This window comes from Anser anser (assembly GCF_964211835.1).
Source record: "Anser anser genome assembly, chromosome: 5".
Classification (NCBI taxonomy): domain Eukaryota; kingdom Metazoa; phylum Chordata; class Aves; order Anseriformes; family Anatidae; genus Anser; species Anser anser.
The window spans coordinates 33,271,152-33,290,397 of NC_139725.1; the positions used below are offsets into that span (position 1 = coordinate 33,271,152).

General features: G+C 44.6%; 1 protein-coding gene across 4 annotated transcripts in view; it reads left to right on the forward strand.

Moving 5' to 3' along the window:
* Positions 1 to 9,606: 9,606 nt before the first annotated feature.
* RPAP1 (RNA polymerase II associated protein 1) overlaps positions 9,607 to 19,246 on the forward strand; it is a 47,801-nt gene continuing 38,161 nt past the window's right edge. Inside the window, exons 1-6 of one of the 4 annotated variants that reach the window (XM_083839693.1) lie at positions 10,967 to 13,109; positions 14,735 to 14,898; positions 15,099 to 15,316; positions 16,209 to 16,357; positions 16,920 to 17,012; positions 18,382 to 18,562. In XM_083839693.1, coding sequence (XP_083695819.1) covers positions 15,127 to 15,316; positions 16,209 to 16,357; positions 16,920 to 17,012; positions 18,382 to 18,562 — 613 coding nt within the window. In that variant the 5' untranslated portion in view covers positions 10,967 to 13,109; positions 14,735 to 14,898; positions 15,099 to 15,126. The other 3 variants (XM_083839694.1, XM_083839692.1, XM_083839691.1) reach the window with 3 other exon arrangements.

The window sequence follows — 19,246 nt, forward strand, 5'->3', positions numbered from 1 at the left end:
AAGCTGGGGTTTTCTAGAAGTGTTGCACCTGATACGTCTGGATTTCAGGGCATGGATTGCATTGGGCGAATCTTGGCTGATCCAAGAGGGGGAAACCCACCTAGCTTTGGAGGAGAAGGGCATCCATGAGACACAACTGACAAACTCCCTTTGGCTTCTGTGGCTTTGGACCAACAGCAATGCACACACTGCTGCTGCAACTACAGCCGCAGGTGCCTTTTTCTCCCCAGAACTCATCTCCTCCTGCCAGGAGGGGCATTTGCTTGGCTGCACCCAGTACATATGCACAGAGTAGTCTGGCTTTTGCTCCTGCCAGCCCTGCAGAGGAGCTGCCAGAAGCACTCAGTGGCAGACAGTACAATGCAGGTTCTCTAAACCACAAGAAAACGCACATTTAAAATACCCTGTTTCCTTTCTGCAGGTGGCACAACAGGGAAGGATCTCTAGGGGACAGGTTGGGCAGCAGACGGGCAGGGAGCGGATCACATCTGGGATGCGGGAAGGAGCAGCAGAAAATGCATAAGGAGTGCCTATGCTGTACCCGCCAGGACCTATAGGGGAAGAGAGAAATTAAAAATCCATTTTGCTTGGTCAGCTTGTGCGTGTTCGTCTGGACGGTTTCAGTGACCTTACATACACTGTAAAAACGGTGGTGGTAGCGGTGCCGGGACAGGATGGATGTATGATTAGAGGGGAAATGTGCCCAGCTAGAGAATCGTCCACAGAGAAATCCAGACTGAGCATTACCCTAGTGCCAAATTCTCCTTGTGGGGACTGTTGAAAAGCAGCAGTCAAAGGCATCAGTGGCAACAAAGGGAGGTGGAAAAAATGGGCTTCAGTGTGCAGCGAGGCAGTGGAGAAGATGCCTCCCCATATGGTAAGGCAAAAGGGGAGGGCAGTTTTCTGAAGTCGGGGACCCCGTTTTTACAGACAGCAGGGAGAGAGAGGCTGTGCGTCAGGGAGGTGTCAGCCAGGCCAGCCGAGCAGCCAAGGAGTAAGAGAATCAAATTTAAGAGCTGAGTCACACAAGGACAGAAAACAAAGACCTGGCAGAGCTCAGGTTTGTCTGTCATCCTATACCGAATAGTCACCTCTGTTTAATAAATACATCTAATACCCACTGGGCTTTGGGGCAGCCTGAACAGCTTCATGAAGGTTTTTAATTTATTTTCATTTCCACAGACACTCCGCTTTTCATGTTGAATAACCTGTGAGTTATTTAATCTAAACCAATCCTGACTGGTGCTTGGGTTACAGCTACAAGCAGTGTCAGGGACTGGATAATCAGCCCTTCCACCTTTAAGGGAAGAAGATGTCTCTTGGGGTTAGGTAGCCCCCAGTTGAACTCAGGCTTTTGATCCGAAAGGCACAGGCTTGTACATCTTCCTACCTGACATGCTGTCAGCATCCAGGTGGCACCTGAAAAACATGGGGAAAACCCTCCAGATGAAGCAGACCTGGAGAAGGGAAAATGAAAGTTGCTGCCCCTGAGATTGAAGCTTTGGAAATGTCATATCTCACTCGGTGCCTTTATTTCCACCTCTCTAGCTCCAGATTCAGTGCATCAATCTCTGTTATCAAGGCTGCCTTCAAGACCTGAAGAAACAGGGAAAAAAAAAAAAAAAGAAAGAAAGAAAGAAAGAAAGAAGAAGAAGAAGCTTGAATTCCAGAAAGTACTGCAGAAATCTGTGCAAAGCTCATTTTTTAATTTCAGAGATGCAGGGGATCAGTGTCACTGGTGTAAGCTGCCTGAAGGGGCTATTTTTGTTCTTTAGAAGCTTTTCCCTCTATTCTAACACAGATTAATTATGAATATTTATGTATATAGTACCAAAAATGTGATAAGCAGTTTGCAGGCTGGCTTGCAAAATATGTATACCATATTGTAAAAATTAGCTGTCGTTTCTGGGCTTTGTGCCTGGTCACTCACACTTTCTAAATGGCTAGCAGAGAACAGAGACAACATGGGTTGTCGTGCTGCCTCCTCTATTCAGAGCACCAAGAAACTGGTGCAGTCAGGAACTGCAGTCAGCGTTGGTTTGAAATCAGCCCCCTGTCACTCAGAGCATGCCTCTGTTAAAACGCTGCTAATCCTTTCTCTGAGCTCAGCCAGGCCACTGCACCGATTTAACAGGCAGAATTTTGTTCTGCTCCTTAGTGCGACACAGCATTTGGGCTAAATTTGCAAAGGTCTGAAACCATTTTAAGGTATACATAGGAGCTTGTTGCCTGTCTTCCAGATGAGACAGTTGTCAGGATCCTGAGTGTTTATGGCCATCAAAACTCACAGAGCACTTTAATGGAAGAGAAACATTAAGCCTTCTGTCCAGGGGAGATTCCTAGCAGGGAAACTGCAGTATGACAACTTCAAATTACTTATCTGCTGCTCCAAAAAACAGCGTAAATTAATATATGCTGTTAAGAAACTGCCACATGCTGTCCCAAAAGCTAAAAGTAATGGAAAGAACATTTCCAATACAGATGGTTTGTAAGTTGACTTATGCAAATAGGCATATTGGAAGAGAGGAGCTACTGCTAAATATAAAATACGTCATACTGTCCTACGACTTGTGTGAGCTGCCGAAGAACTAGACAGCCTATCCCTAAGGAGCAAGCCCAGTTATTTCAACAGGCTTTTGATCAGTCCTTAATGTGTTAAAAACAAGCAAACAAACAACCACAAAACAAAACAACAAAAAAAAACAACCCAACCACAGTGTTTCTAGTTAATACCAAGCTTTCTTTTTTTTAATTACAAATTCAAACTTCTATTGGAGTCACGAGTGGCATTTCCCTCACTGTATCTGTTTATGAGTCCGTATAATCCAAACCACGTCTATTAGCCTTTGCAAAGTCTGTAAAGGGAGAACACCACATTGCGTCAATATTAAAGCTTAGTGCAATATTTGTGAATTAAATTGTGGATATAGAAAAAGAGAATCTGTCTGGACCATTCACAAAATGAGCTTTGATATCCTTTTAGTAAGTAAAAAGCTGAAGGGAGACATCAATAATTTATTAGCACTTGGATTACATCCTCTGGTGCTTGTAGTTTGCTGCCTTCTCGGAGAAAAAGAGGACAAAGGCAATATTGTCTCTTGGGTGGTAAAGTCTTTGCATTCTCTAATATAGTGATGTTGACAAAGGATGCCTCATTCTGACTCAAATAATATCCATGGCTGTCAGGGTGACGGTCACAGTTCCAGGAAGCACAGTGGGATGAACCAGCAGCCTGATGTCGTGTGGTGCCCTTCCAATTACCAGCATGAAATGAGCCGGGTGGCATTGGTACCATGCCCGGTACACAGCTACCCCTGTTGTCAACTGCAGTTGTCCAGAGTGGCCTGGGTTTTAATAGCTAACGGACAAAATTTAGTGGGTTGTGAGGACATGACATGACTAGACAGCATGGCTGTCACCCATAGCGATGTGAGGCCCAAGACAAGGGCCCTCTCTACAGGGGCAAAGAACTCCTTTTATTCCTTGTCACCTCCTGCCCTGGTCACCTCCTGGCACTGCTCACCATCTTCTCTTAATTTCTCAGTCCATCTCTATATTCCAGGCTTTTTTCTTCTGCACTGCCTCCCTCCCATTCCCTCAGATGTCCCTGCCCTGCCTCCCACAATCTCTTTCCTGGTTGCAGTGATGCCCACTCTCAAGCTCTGGGCTTAGTAATACCATTGCTGACTTGTGCAGATACAACAGAATTTGCACTGACATTTGCTTTTTCCCCTCAGAATGAAATGTTCTCCCTTCTCATCTATTCCTCTAGCTTGTGCCTTTCAAATTTGGCACCAGTTGTCTAGTTCTCTTTCCCTTATCTTGCTCCTTCTGAGGTGCTGCTTCCAATACATGGACAATCAGCATCACCCACAACTTCTTCTTTCCCAGCTTTTTCAGTCTTTGAGTCCTGAGAAACCTTCCCTAGTTCTGTCCCAATCACCGCCACCAAGAGCTGCACCTCCTCTTACAGCACTCCCTCAAGTCACACCAAGCAGCAGTTAGCAAGGGTATTCCTCTGCTAGCTGAACTGTGGCAGAATACACCCTCTCTCTTTTCTGCTTCTTGAAATTGCTGCTGTTCCCTTCAGGAGCTGCTCGTGAGGGAGGACATCTCCAACCTCCCCTGACAGAGACAGAGCACACACCATCCTCGGCCCTAGGCAGGACATGACAGGCCACAGGCAGCGTGAAGGACCTACAGCTGCCTCAGAGCAACCCTAGGCCGGGAAATTCACCAGTGGCTCCAAGCACCAAAATACGGGGTGCATGGTCAGAGAAAGAGCAGATAGATACCTCTGGTCCTCACCAGGAAACACCCAACTACCACACGGCTTGACCAACTTCTTTCCAAAGTTAAACCCAGAAGCCCAGATGTACGCACTGACCTCCGTGTCTCACGACTTCTGATGCAGAACAGCCATCTGGGCAGCGACATCCCAGAGCCAAGTCAATAATTTGGCGGGTTCCCAGCATTTTCCCATGGGAAAAAGCTGGGCAGTCGCTGCTGCTGTATGTCTCTAGAAGGCAGCCTGCCAGCCCCCAGGGCTGTTGTCTAGTGCCAAACAGACTTTTAAAATGCGCGGACCCCAGTGACAGACCAAAATGAAAAAGTACTCACATGCATCTGAGCAATCAGTGCTCCAACATGGTGACGTTGTACAACCATGAGATCTTTGCTGTTTCTCCTGTATCTGTGTCACTGAAGAAAAGGGCTTCAAAGTGTTGGCGTTGCTAGTGGCACCGCTTGCCACTAGCAGGAGGGGGGCTCTCTGCCTGCGGGCCTTCCTCTGGGAGCCATCAACTTCTTCTCTCCTCATGTAGGCAACTGTCACAAGAGATCACAATAGCTATAAATGCCCTTGAAAATAATAATAATAATAATAATAATAATAAACAAACGCAAAGCACTGAAGAGAACTTGTTGTCAGGAAAACAATGAGCATAAGAGAGCACTCTAGAAAAATGCTTCCACATCAACCTGGTGGAGAAGTGCAGGCAGCTGGGGCCTTCTTCTGATGACTTTGCTTCCCTCACCAAGTATCACCAGTGAGGGAACAGTCTTGTCCTGGTGCTAGGCATAGATCAAAAAAGCTCAAAAGTGACTTAGTATCAGTACCACACATTAAGTGTTAAATATCCCACGTGATACCAGTACAGCTTTGGTTGTTTGCTTAGAAAACCCCTCTTCCAGATACCAATTCCACCTTGCTGGGTGGTCCTTTCAGATAGTTCTTTCTCACCAGGCCGCCTGTCTCTCCGTGCCTGGAAAGCTGGTGAATGCTGCGTGTTTTTCTCCCAAGAAGTAGAAATGCACACCACCAGCACGCTCCTCTGGGAACCCACAGCATTTTGTGTCACCCCTGGGGAGCTGGGAAACCAGCTCGGGCCTAGTAAGACTCCATGGGTGAGTCCTCACACAGACAAGGCACAGCTACCCAGTGCAGCCCTTTACATTTTCAAAGACGAAGGCAAAACCCCAACTCTGTGTGACTGCAGTTAGTTCTGCCAGATCACTTAAATCATCAGGACAACACGATCATCACTGTTAAAAACTCTTGGCAGATCTAGCAGCATTAGCGTAGCTATTTACAATTAAGTACTTTAGGCTTGGGTGTACCGGCAGTATGAACTAGCTGCTGAGCATGCATCTGCATTGAATATTGAGCTCCCCAAACCAAGAGCATAGCAAAGGCCACGTTTCCTGTTCCAAGGGTGCCAGAGCTGGATTTTGGGGGAAGTGAGCCTCCCTGGGCACTCCTTTTGGTGCACGTTCTGCTGGTACAGGTGGGATCTGGATGAAGCATGCATGCATCACTCTCATCCTGCTGGGATGCAGAAGTATAAGGTTTTCCTCATGATACATCAGGAAATAATCTGAAGAAAGGAACAAATCCTAAACTGCCAACAAAACAGCCAGTTCTCCACGAGATTTGCCATAGAGGATAATCATCTGAGCACAGCCAGTGCTTTAAACTGTCTTAAATTGTGTGAAATATGAGGCTTAGGCACTTTGACAGGCTTCCTTTAAAATCTATGACAGTAGACTTGATTGCATCCACTATATTGCTCAAATTTTGGCAGACAGATCCAGCAGCAGTAGCCGTGAGAGACACTGTCCTCAGCCCAGGGAAGCTGAAGTTCAGAAATGCTGCTTCCCTCGGTGATATTAGGGGCAGAGAGCATTGCCAGACAGGGTCAGCTCAGAGACTATTTCCATTTAAGCCTTCTGTGAACCAGTGAATGTCAATGATGATGCATTCACCATCTGTGCAAACAGTGATTTTCACGTGCAGTACTCTTCAGATGCAGCGTTTGAAAGACCTGTCTTGAGAAACACATTTGCTTGACTGCCCCTTCTAATTTCCACAGCAGCCTGCCCTCTGGAGTCTCAGCTGTACGTCAGTTCACTTTTAGATGGATTTTATTTTGATGTTGTAATGAGGTGAGGAAGTCCCAGTGTGATAGGCATACATTATACAGACTGAGCAAGAAATATCTTTATTTGCTGAAGATGTGTTTTATTTCAGGATATTTTCACCTAGTCTGATAAAAATGGCATTTCTATAGAAACAATTGATAAAACAAACAACCAAGAGGAAATCCCATGCTAACTGTCAAGAACCAACATAATGTTTGGCAGATGTACTGCTAGAGATGAGTAAATACTCTGTTGTTTTGGGCTTTTAAAATACGCAACCTCTCCCCCTCATTACACAGTTAAATCAATTTACATTGATTATGGATCTGTGCTTTTTATTGGTGAGTGAGTAGAGGTTTGATTTAAAATATCCCTGCTTTACACAGTCCTAGGAATCCACAGCAGCCTGTTCTCAGCGAAGTGTTTTTCTCACAGAATCCCAGGGTCTCACCCCAAAAGTTGGTCAGAGAGCTGCAGAAAAAGCCATCCAAAGCTCTGCAGATGGATCTCTCAGGACATTCAGATGTATGCTCCATCTCTGTTTGCCTACCCTGTTCTCCCACCAGTGAGAAAGCTGCCATTGATTACACACAATCTGGTTCTGCTCTCACGCATGCACATTTCTTCAAGAACACGTGTAATTTTTTTTCATACCACAGGGACTCCTGCTGTGCTTTGTGTGACACCGCTGTGTGTACTTCCCTGCCTTCTGGTTCAGGATCTTTCTCTTCCAATCAGATTCCTGCAGAGACTGGTGTCAATGTGCAGCGCTACTACTCCTTTGAGGCATGATATATTACCGTTTCTTTCAAGTTCAAGGCCCAGTCCTTGCAGAGTTGAACCTATAGCTCAGGTGACAACGAGCTACTGAACACTTTGTTCTACCAGTCTCAACTCCTTTTTACAAAGAACCCACGTAAGGACTTGTATCTTGGACCTATCCCATTTTATCACCAGTTCTCTATTCCCCAGCAAACCTGTGTACTTCCTACCACCCTGCTCTTTACCTACTCTGTTCTTGACTTCAGTTTCTGTCTTCTGGAAACAAAACTCTACGATTATCTGTCTCTGTGGCCATTTGCTTCTTAGGCAACTCATCCAAATATTTTCCATCTCTGCAACACAGATAATACTGTTGCATTTACAGATTTACCTTCTAATGCCACTAAGGCCATTGCCTCTGTTGGCAATTGTCTTTGTTGTTCTGATTCTCTGGATTTTACAGTCCAGTGAGAAAGCATTTGGTTGTAGGCTCTCATGCTTCTCTGCTTTGGAAGATCAAAAACATTTGCCAGAAAGTCACATGAAGCTACTCGCTTGTGGCAAGCAAGAAGAAGAGGGTGAGGGAGAACATCAGGGCCTGTGACAAGACTGATGAGCTTTTAAAATCTCATAAAACAGCTCTCCTTAAGTGAGGAATTATTTGAGTTCACCTCCAATGACTCTTATAGATGCTCTGGTGGGAATTTCCTTGCCAGAAGAGCTTAGCAGATCCCCAGAAGTGTGTAGATACTTATAATTTATAGGATAAATATGAAGACGCACAAGCATGATTTATTGATAGAGCATAAGCTATATATAGTGCCCTTAACTGTATTATTAAAACAGAAGGTAAATAATTAATAGAATGAAGAAAAGATACATAAAACTCCAGGAGTGTTGACAGGAAGTATTCCTGTCTTGCAGTAATTAAAATAAAAACATTCTGAGCATATTTTTATATCTTTCTGACAAAAGAAAAAAGAAAAAAAAAAAAGATTATTTGTTCACTTCACATGCATTGCTAAGAATCACCATGTGTGGCTGTAGAACTTGTGCAGCCAGTGTGAGAGAAATCAGGGAGGAAAAATGCTTATGGCTCCTCAGTTTAAATGCCACGCCGCTCTTAGGATAGGATTACCATCTGTGGATATTGACCAGTTACGCTTGTTTGACATCAGATTAGTTTCAGATTAGATATAACTCAGATAACACTTGCTACCTTTCCTAAGTTCAGTGCTGATCACTCACATTAGAAGTATTACAGAAAGGTACAGGCTTACTTCAGAAGAAAGCAAGAGACAAAGTTAATGTGTTGTATTATTGTTATTATTGTTATTGTTATTACTATTATTATTAGTATTAGTATTAGTATTAGTATTAGTATTAGTATTAGTATTAGTATTATCATCATCATCATCATCAGAGAACTACTAAGGCAAAGCAAAATTCTGCTAGCAACTGGTTATGTATATCATATACACGTTTCCTGGGCTTAAGAGGAAAGGATGACAAGCAGATCACCCCTAAGAACCGTAACTCAAACAGGCCCTTTCATGTCTCAGGCTATCTAGTTCACTGAATTGGTTCAGTACAAGATACATAGGGTCAAATATCCTGTAACACATTTAGGGTATATATTTTTTTTTTTTACTGGATGTATAGTAATTCATTTACTTCATTTCTATACTAACAATGTTGGTAAGGTCAAAGTGACCTTACAAATAGTTATTAAATTCCCTGAATTCAGAACAACTCAACTTCATGAGCAGTTGTCAGACAATTTAAACAGTCTCAACACTTAATTGAAATACATTCCAATGCAACCAGTGCTAAAGCCTCCCTGCCTTATTATCCAGGTGACAGAACCAAAATGTCCTGGTCAGGGTCCAAGGCAAATTGTTCAGAAGTTTAGCACCAGCAAAACCTCAGAGTGAGAAAGGTCTACTCCTACCAGTGTATCTGCCAAATCCTTCTATAAAATCAATGCTCTCTTGTCTGGTCTAAAGATGAACAGCACAATAAACTAAAATCTAAACTCCACCTTTTGCCTCAGGCAGAGACATAATCCATTGATTTCAATAGATTTTAAAGCAGCTCTACACAATCTTTACGGACCCACAAGCACAAAAATGCACAGAAGCCAACAAGGCACCAAATGGAACATTAAACTTCTCGCTTCCAGATGCCATTCCTGCGGTAGCCACGGACTCTTGTTGCCAAGAGAAGTGTTGGATGGTTCCACGGAGAAGGGACTAGAAAATGGTGCTCTCGAGGCTTAACTGCAAGAAACTTGAACAGTTATTTCAAAGTGTTTCTTGCATCCCAAACCAGCAGAATCTGCAAATGACAAAACTAAGTGACAGATGGTGGTGGTAGGGCTAACAGCTGATTTCAGTGGAATGGAGAATTGGACCTCACATTTCTAAACAGTCACTGCTATTATTGAACTCAGTTTGACTTTGATTCCAGTTCCTTTAAGGAGTGCAAAGCAGAGCTCTGCCAGCTGATGAACCACAGTCTGGCATGGCAGCACCAGGGAGGTACTCCAAACACTCTTTGAGTCTTTCTTCTGAGAATCTCCAAATGTAGTTTTATTCCTCCTGCTAGGGCCACCTATAAGCATCAGACATACTAGTAGTAACTGCTCAAACAAACACCTGTGCCAGAATCAGGTAGAAAACTGTCCACTCACAAGGCTAGAATTGGGCTCACTCTTGGCTACTTAGTTGGTCATCTTCAAATGATTTTGTTGGTTCCTACTTTAAGAAGTATTTAATGATCTAAAGGAACACAATCTTCGACCTCACTATCTCAGGAATAGTACAAACCATCAGATGACAGCTGAGGGAGATATTTTCTGCCCAGTATTTTCACTGAGAATTTCCATTTTGTACAAGTTCATCACAACCCTGGTTCACTGACACTATGGTTGAGACGACTGTCATCAGGTTAAGGGTTTATCTCAATTTCTATAGAGATTTAGGTGTCAAACTTGCGTCTGGCTGCAATTTTGCTAGTAGCATAGTTTTCCGAAGGAATAAAAAGCCTAATGAGATCCAGCAGACGGGAACGTACTGCATTCCTTACAGTATTGGGGCACTTGTGGTGAGTCCTTTCCAAACAGGGGGCCCACCTGAGCCAAGACCTGCAACCTGCATCCATACTCATGCCCATTGAGTTCACCTCTGGTAAAAAAAGCTCAAAGTTGATTAAGCACTAAAACTAATGACCACTATTAAAACAAATGCTTCTGCAAGTTACGACTGCTTTCCAGAATTCTTTAATAAAGCTTGGTGTATGTGAATAATACATGAATAATTAGGCATGAATAATAAATTATAGCTCTGTTCGTGTAGCTTTATGTATCCATCCTCCTGAAGCACCTATAGTCTCAGGCACATCAACAACCTCTAATAAACAGAATGCACAGATGAGAGATTTACATAAATGTATTTTAATACTGGCAGGCATATGTTACTATTAGGAGGTGCCCTATATTTACACCTGGGGAAGCGCACATTTGTGCTGCGCAAGCCAAGAAAGATTCGGGTGAAATATTTCAGCATGGGGACCGCTCATCACCGAGCAGGGCAAGGTGCGTCTGAGACACCGGGGGAATCCGAGCAGCGACCCCCAAGGATGGGCACTGAGGGGAGGCAAAATGGCGCCGCCCCCCCCGGGGAGGAGGAGTGCGGGCGGAAGTGGAGCTACCGGGCGGAAGTAGCCGCTGCGGGGCGGAGCGGAAGTGCTGGCGGCGAGCGGTGAGGGCCGAGCGCAGGTGAGTGGTGGCGGGGCCGGGCGCGGGGTCCCGCGCGTTACCGGCTTCGCCGGGAGGTGCTCCTTGCGGCCGCTGGGCCCGGTTTGACTCTTTATTTCAAACCCTACAGCTTTAATAAATGAAGATAACCCTGTGAGCTTGAGGACGGGGTTGAAATGATGGCAACTTTTAGAATCTGTTAAGAGTCTGAGGCGGTTTTTTGTTTGTACGCGGCCCTGCGGCCTTTAGAGCCGTAAAATCGTAGAACCATGGAATTATTAAGGTTGGAAAGGACCTTCGGGATCATCGGGTCCAACCCATTCCCAGTTTGTGGCTGTTGTGCTGCTTTGTGGCTCTGCGGGCCTCTGCTGCTGCAGGAGAAATAATGCCAAGTAAATGCAAGTGATCTAGAGTAGAATAAGAGTCGTTATGGCAGGGGATTGTATTGAGTATGGTTTTCTGTGGCCTGATGGCAACTACACATCTTGGGCAGGAGTGTGGCGGTATGTTGCTCATACAAAACCGTGCATGATTCTGGTATTGTTTTACCTTCGCTAAGGGTGGTGGCAGGTAGGAGTAACACGTGCCTGGGGAGCTTAAATGCTGCTTCAGGGAAGTGATGAAGGAGTATTACAAACCTCAGTGTTTCCATAAAGTAAGTGCCATCCTCTGCGATACACCAGTGATGTGTTAGGTTGTGACTGGAGGCCCTTATTGCCCTAACCAGCCTTCCTCCTCAGGCTGACACTTGAGCTGAAATTGGGTAATCCAAAAACGTGTCTTTGTGCTTGAAGCAATCTGAGACTTGGTTGCTTTCTGTCCTTTTGCACCTTTTTTTAGTCCAAATTCACCCATTGGTCCCAATGGTGTTTGTTAGACTATCTGCAGCGCTGACAGGCTTTTCAAACAACCATATCCATGGTCCATATCCATGAGTCCAAAGCATAACAGAAAGGTATTTATTGAGATTCTTCATCCAGACTGGGGTTACACCAGCGAATGATCCTATATCTGCGTAATGATCGCTGTGTTCTAGTGTGTATAGGTGCTTATGGGCCTTTCTTTCACTGTATTTGTGATGCCTTGCAGGCATCCCTAGGACAAGGTTTTCCCCAGCAGGCTGTGCATGTTGGCTAGGTGGTGGCCCCCTCTAGACAAACAGCTTCTGAGCAGGTAGCTTTTAAACAGCAGGTTACAAGATTGAAGGTAACCAGGCTGTATGGTGCTGGTGGCAGTGCTGATGATGAGTCCCGTTTGTTATTTTTCTTACGTGTTTTCTGTGGGTGCTGCTGGAAAAGAATTGTTCTTTGTGATGGCCAGGTGAGTGTTGCTAAAGTGCTTACGTAGCCTCCAGAGGGCATGGAAAGAGGTACCGTTTCAAAGTAAATTATTTTTACCTTGGTCTGCAAGTACCATGTGTATTTAAACAATTTCTTGCCCATTGGACTGCAGAAGAACCAATTCAAAGGCCTTGGTTGTATTAAATTTCTAGACTCAGAAAATAGAAAGAACACATTGAAGTCTTTTATCTATTTTTCACACCAGACTAGTGCCCACCTCTGTATTACCACCCTGTAACTGTTTAGGTGTCTTCCATATCCACATGGAGGAAGGACCGACTTTGAGGAAATAGTTTCTGACACGTTTCTGCCCCATCTCTTTAGACAGTGACTGCAAAATTGGCTTCTTCTGCCTGACAAATCTCCAGGCAAATAAAGGCAGCCTCAAGGCCCCATATGTTTTTGAATAATGTAAGTGATATGCAGAGACTCAGACAATGGTGTGTGTGCATCCCTGTGTGGAAGAGGCTTAGCGCAGAAAGATTAGCAGCACGCTTTGCTTATAACAGGCGTTTTGTGTCTGCTAATCCTAGCACCATCCTCGCTCAGGCTTTGAAGCCCATGACGACAGGGCATGAAACACTTGGCTTTTGATGCATGTGATGCTGCTTATGCATATGAAAGGGGGACCTATCAACTGAAGTATGACTACTGGAGCCCCTGTTGTGGCAGAAAGGTCCATAAATAAACAGCAAGTAGGTGTGCTTATGCTAGAAGTGCACAAAAAAAGGAGCCGTCTGCAGGAGCTGCAATTTTTGCTGTGCATTTGGAGGGGAACTGGGAGTGTTTCTGCCTGCTCAGCATCAGTCAGAGCCGCAGTGACATCCCAGGTGCGTGAGGCAAGGTAGCAGCGTGCTCCCCTCCCCTCCCTTCCTGCTGGGAAGTTGCCCCTCGCTGGTGGCTGTGTTCCACAGACATCCTTGGTGCTGTTTGGCAGAGAGGCTGGACGTTTTCCCTCTGTATTGGGAGGGTTTTACGGTTCAGAGGGTACGGGGAAGCTCCCCTTGTTGCTGCCTATGCCATGTGTAGGCTTGGTGTAAATGGAAGTTGTTGTTCTGGGACTCCTGAGCTGACAGCTTTCATTAAGGCCAGCGTGTTGAGATGTCTGAAATCGGCAACTAACTCGTGATGCTGGCATCAGATGAAGAGGCCTGTTTCCTCAGTAATGAGCGCAGAAGTGAATGCAGTCCCTGGAAACTCAAAACCTCTGAAAATCCACTTTGTATTGGCCCACAAAGCTCTTAAATCTGAATGGTTTTAGTCCAATTTTTGCACAAAAGGAGGGGCAGGAAGAAGTATTTCAGCTGATCTGGTCTGGCTGTTGTTTTTACATGAATGTCTTGATTTAAAAAAAAAAAAAGAGAGAAAATCACCAAAACCAAAGAACAACACAAAACTGTAAAAGTGCCTGGGCCTCTTCTTTACTTAGAGATGATGGAGCGAGCAGCATCGTATCTAATCGGCATTGTTCAAGAATGGGATCATTAAAAATGGTAGAAATACTCCAAATGTAGGCCGTAAATACTGCATGAGGTAATTCTTGAGTCTTTTAGCATCCTTCCCGCAAGGTATCTGCCCACATACCTTACAGAAAAGGATGGTAACAGAGTAAGACAAACAAAACATTGGTTTCAAGGCAGGCTGTGTCTGCACTGGGGTTGAACTTTGTTTTGGTCTGAGATTGACGGAGGTTCGCTTCAAAGCTTTGCATTTTCTCTTGCATACAGCCTGTCCATATGGGAGATGATCAGAGTTTTAAAAATCGGCATCTACTTCCCTTTCCAACTTCAAAGTAAATTATCATTGAGTCCTGATGGTCTTTTAGAAGTAGAAGAGATCAAATGCGTACAAAACATTTAAAAATTCCGAGTGTGGGAGGGCGTCAAGTCTGCAGCGCTAGTTCTGATCAGCGATTCAATCAGCATGATAGGTATTTGCAAACACTCGCTGCCTGGGAGAAATGGATCGATGGTCCCAGGCTCTGGGAATGAGAGGTGTAATGTTTGCAAGTATTTTCATGACCAGTAGATGGGAGGTGGAAGAGTTTCTTTCTGTGTTAAGTTCTGATATAGACCAAGATACAAGTATTTGTAAATACCACCCCTGTCTTTCATCTGAAAACTGGTCTGAGCAGTGAATGAAACTGCTTGGAAATAACATAAATTCTGCCAGTAAGAGGACAGTGAAACAGAGAGAACTGAAGAAGAAGGATGATATAAGGAAGAAAACCTTTTTTTGTTTGGTTTCTTTTCTTGGGAGATTAGAGGGAGAAGGGAGCACTAGTGGTGAGCGTATTGTCCAAATCTACGTGGACAGGCTCTTGCATCCTGACAGATGCTAGTGGCAGGATGTTGAGAAGGCAGTGTGGTGGAGGCAGGAGGTTTGCGTGTCCCTGTGCCTCTGATGTTCTTGTTTGCTGATACTGGAGTAAGTCAAACCTACTGCCTTGGCACAGGTGCTTCTGTGGCTTTGCAAATCCAAGGCCGTGTGGCTGGCATTCTGGCAGCGATATACTTGTTGGCCAGCTCTGTGCTGGATGGATGCCATTCTGCTCCCAGCTGGATGCTAGACCAGGTGTTGGCTTGCCCAGTGGCACGGTGTTCGGCAGTGAAAAACAAGGTGAGCCGTTTGTCTGGGACTCCGGTATAACTAGTTGTGTCCTGGGGTGATCCTGAAGTAGATCCTGAAGAGCTGCAGTATGTACAGAAACAGCAGAGCAGGACAAAAGTGTGTAATTTTTGCTTGCTGCCCTCGTCCTTTCCCCAGGAAAACCAGTCCTCTAACCTGTTTTCCATGTCTTCCATGTGAACACCACACAGGGCCGGCCTGCAGGAGCAAGAAGGCAGGATGTTGTCGAGACCAAAGCCTGGCGAGTCCGAGGCAGACCTGATACACTTTCAAAACCAGTTCCTGGCAGCCAGAGCTTCACCTGCAGTGAAGATTGTGAAGAAAGCAGACAAGAGAAAGGGGGAGGAAGGGAGCACAGATTCTGAGAGACCCCCGCTGCAGGACAGCAAGGATGTAGTGATGCTGGATGGTAATTTCCCTTGTGGGGCTCCCTGAATTGCTTGGTTTCTCTCTGCCTTTCAGTTCCTCCCTTTCAACTTGCTGTTTTTTTTTTTTCCTGCATATATCCCCATTGTAATATTCTTTGTTCTTGACCTTGTTTGAAAATGCCCTTGTGCAACATTACTGTGTCCAGTAGAAACACCTTTCCAACACACTGCCTTCATCTACATTTATCAGCTGTCTGTGGTACCTTGCCAATCACAGAAAGTACCTCTTGCATTGAGATGTGTACTCATTGGACTCTGGGTGCTTATTTTGCCATCTATCCAGACCCCAACTTTCAGCCAGCAGATCTCTCTTGATAAACTTCCTTCTTGTGGTTTTGTTTTCCTCCACCAGTAGTAACACTTCTCATGCACGTAATAGTCTCAGAAGCTCAAGGTGCTTTCTTAAAAGCAACAATTTAAATCTTACAGTGCTTGCTTCTAGGTAAGAAAATGTGATACAAGTTTAGAGTGAAAAGAAGGCCTTGACTAGCTTATGATCATACTAATCACTCACTGTTGGAGCTGGCAGTGGAACTGTGCTTTCCTGTGCCTGAACACAACCTGCAAGGACACTAGTTGTTTCTGTACAGCCTTGTTTCTTCCCTTAAGATTTGCAGTCAGGCCTCAGTACCCTTTTCTGCTTATGCAGCTCTTTGAAAAAACTTTAGTGCCAACACATTAATAATAAAATTCTTAAGCATGTTGCTCTCCATTATCCAGTGCAAGTCAGACACAGAGGATTCTTAATTGTCTTACTGCTTCCTCATCTGGTTTGTTTCTCATCAGAGCAATAATAGGTGCTATTAGGGAGAGTTTGGTTTGATACTTACTGTGCAGTTTTAACCTGGCTATTTTTTTATTTCTCCTCTACAGATTTTCCTGATATTCTCCCAGCTCTAACTCCTGGTCCTCCAAAAAAGTCCAAGATCAAAAGTGCCTCTGTCCACTTTGAGGATGAAGATCCAGAGGAAAGACTTGAGAGTCACGATCGACACATTACAGCAGTCTTCAGCAAAATCATTGTATGTCTAGCTTTCACCTGATAGTCTAGTGGTTTTTGAGTGCTATGAGCTGAGCACTGGACAGGGATGAAGGGTTCTGTTGCTGCTTTTTATTTCTGCGGTGTAATGAAGCAGTTGTAGCACTGTAGACCAGTGTCCTGAAGCATCCTGAGGGAAAACAAGGCTTTTTTGGGTATATTTTTGCTGTCAGCTAAACATGGGTTTGAATCTGCTGTCCAGTCCAGACTGCCTACAGATCATGCTGCATGCATGCAGGCTTGTGCTCTAGTGTGGGTTTGGGTGAGGTTCTGCATTCTCTGAAGGGGATGTTCTCATTGCTCTGCATTGGCCCAGGCCTTCATTTGATTCTTCGGGTGGTTTGTGGAGCTTGGCAGCACAGCCTTTTGGAAGATAGCCTCACCTTGGCTTCAAGTAAGCACAAGGTGTTCTGAGCCTGACAGCTACGTAACAGAAAGCTTGTGAGCTGCAGAGCTGAGAGTTTAGCCCACTCTTAACTAAATAGTATAAACATGTGGGGCTGTCGTGATGGTTTCTACAGCATTTGATATTTTTTTTGCTGCAGGAACGAGACACGAGTGCAGTAGCAGTGACCATGCCAGTGCCCACCGGAGATCCGTTTCCCAGAACATTTCATCGTTCTGAGATAAAAAGTGAGGTAAGAGTGGGACCAACTGTTCTACACTACCTTCATTAACTATTAAGTCTTCTCCACAACAAAGTGCAATGCCTGGTGACTGGTAGGGCTAAAAATAAGTGACTTGGCATGCTGGAGATAAGGAGTTGGCTCAGCATTGTTCTGGCATTGCCTTCTTAGTAAAGAAGAAAATTCTCCTACCAAACTGCCATCAAACAGGCAGTCCATACCCTGCAGTTAAATAACACTGGAATTCTTCCAGTTTAGGAAAAAGGCAACCCCCTTCAGCTAACTTTAGTGAGAAGGATCAAATCTGCCCTGTTGTAAGACAGCGTGTTCTGCCTTGTTTTTTTCTGAGAAACAATTTCTGTGAATTTGCCTGTCAGGTTTGTGTAAATCCGTACTTACTCAAGTTGCCCCTGATTCTTGCTGGAATGACATTTGAATGCGGTTGTACAGATTATTTTTTGTGGCTTCTTAGATTTTTGACATAAAATTTGTTCTGAGGCTGTAAAGCAGGAAGCCATGGTTGCTGTCATCAGAATAGTTGTTGTAGTAGCAAGAGCTGCTAGCTGAGTAGGAGGCAGATACTGGGAAATGGAGTGCGATTGATAGCTGTGGTTGCTTTGAATAGAGAGTTGATTTTGAAGGACAGCTCTCTTGAGAGGAAGTAGTAGTACTTTTTAAACCTACCAGTTCTGTTTACCTGATGCAGGAGTACACAGTAGCTACTAAATGTTAAGATCGCCTTTTAAGCTCCTTCTCTGGACTGGGGACATGCAAGAGTCTTTTTTCTTTTTTTTTCTCTTTTTTTTTTTTTTGCTTAGTCTTTGGATTTCCCGTGTATCAAAAGCTGTTCAGAGCCTTGCCCTTCCATCGCCTAGGCAAGCAGCACAGTAATTTAGTCAGGATTATTTTAGCACCACTTGCCCACTTCTTACTGTGTAAATCTCTTCACCCTGCTGCTCTCTAATCACCTTATAAGAAGCCTGTTCCAAGCATGTGGTGAGCGCAGTACAGCCCCATTTATCCTCAGAAATGCAAAGTATTCAGCTATGCAGGGTTTCCAAGCAGCAGGAAAGCTGGAACTGTTATGTTTGGTGATATTTTAGGTGTACTTGCCTGGTCTGAATTATAATTAATCATCTTCTCTCTCTAGGTAGAAGAAACATTCAGGTGTTCTGTGTTTCTGTCCTAGCATTAAATTGTACGTTAAAAAACGGAATAGCACGCACACAGAAAAGGGCAGGTGGCTGCCAGCAGCTTCTCTTGTGTCGTGTCCCAAAGTCTGATTCGAGGGTGTCTTTAGGATCAGATTTACATATTTGTTAGTGCCAGGTGTGCGGGGGAGTCTGAAAAGAGTGGTGACACACAGCTTCCTTGTTTGCAGGTGAAGGTGGGATCTGGAAGAAAAAGCATCTTTGCACAAAAGATGGCAGCAAGAAGGGCTGCTGAAAAGGAAGCAACAGCTCCCTCTGCTGCTGAGTGCGTGCAAATAAGATCAACTCCTCGGGATGCCCTGGATCCTGAGGGATCAGCAGAAGAGGCACCTCGCCCTGGCAACAGGGATGGTAAGTGGAAAAGTTTCTGCTTATCCACTCTACTATATTTTACATAGCCTTAATTAAATCTTAATTAAACCTTAAACTGTTGTCATAACACCAGTGCACCTTATCTTTAAATGAGGGAAGTGCTGTTGTCCTTAGTTCAGACATTGCAAAGTCACTTGGAATGTCTGTGGCACGGCAAGGACTTGAAATGGTCAGAGACCCAAATCAACATTCTAAAAATTGGGTCAGCTTTCTCACTAATTTTCTTTTCTGTTTTTTCATAAGGCCAAACAGATTTATTTTTCAAGGTTCTTGCCCTCCTTTTCTTCTCTGTCTGTCACATGTGAAGCATTTCTTGTTTCATCAGTAGCTTTTGCAGTTTTGGGGGAAGGGTCCATCTTGTGCACAATAAAAGCGTTCAGGACCCCTGACAAAGGTTCCCATTGCTACCTACCTGGAAGTTGAAAGCTCAGTCTTCCATCACTGGATGCTCTGCCATGAGACTGTGGCTTTGCTCTATAAGGAGTGTTGTGAGGCAGTGCTGATGAGTCAGTGCCACCTCCAGCAGTTATTTGTCTGACAGCAATGTGACAAGGAAAGATGAAACCAATTCAAGTGGTACCTGCAGCTCCGGGCTTGTGTGTGCGCATGCACGTCTGTGTCTTGAGGAGTCCCCTCTGCACAGGACTACCGTATGTCTGGGTT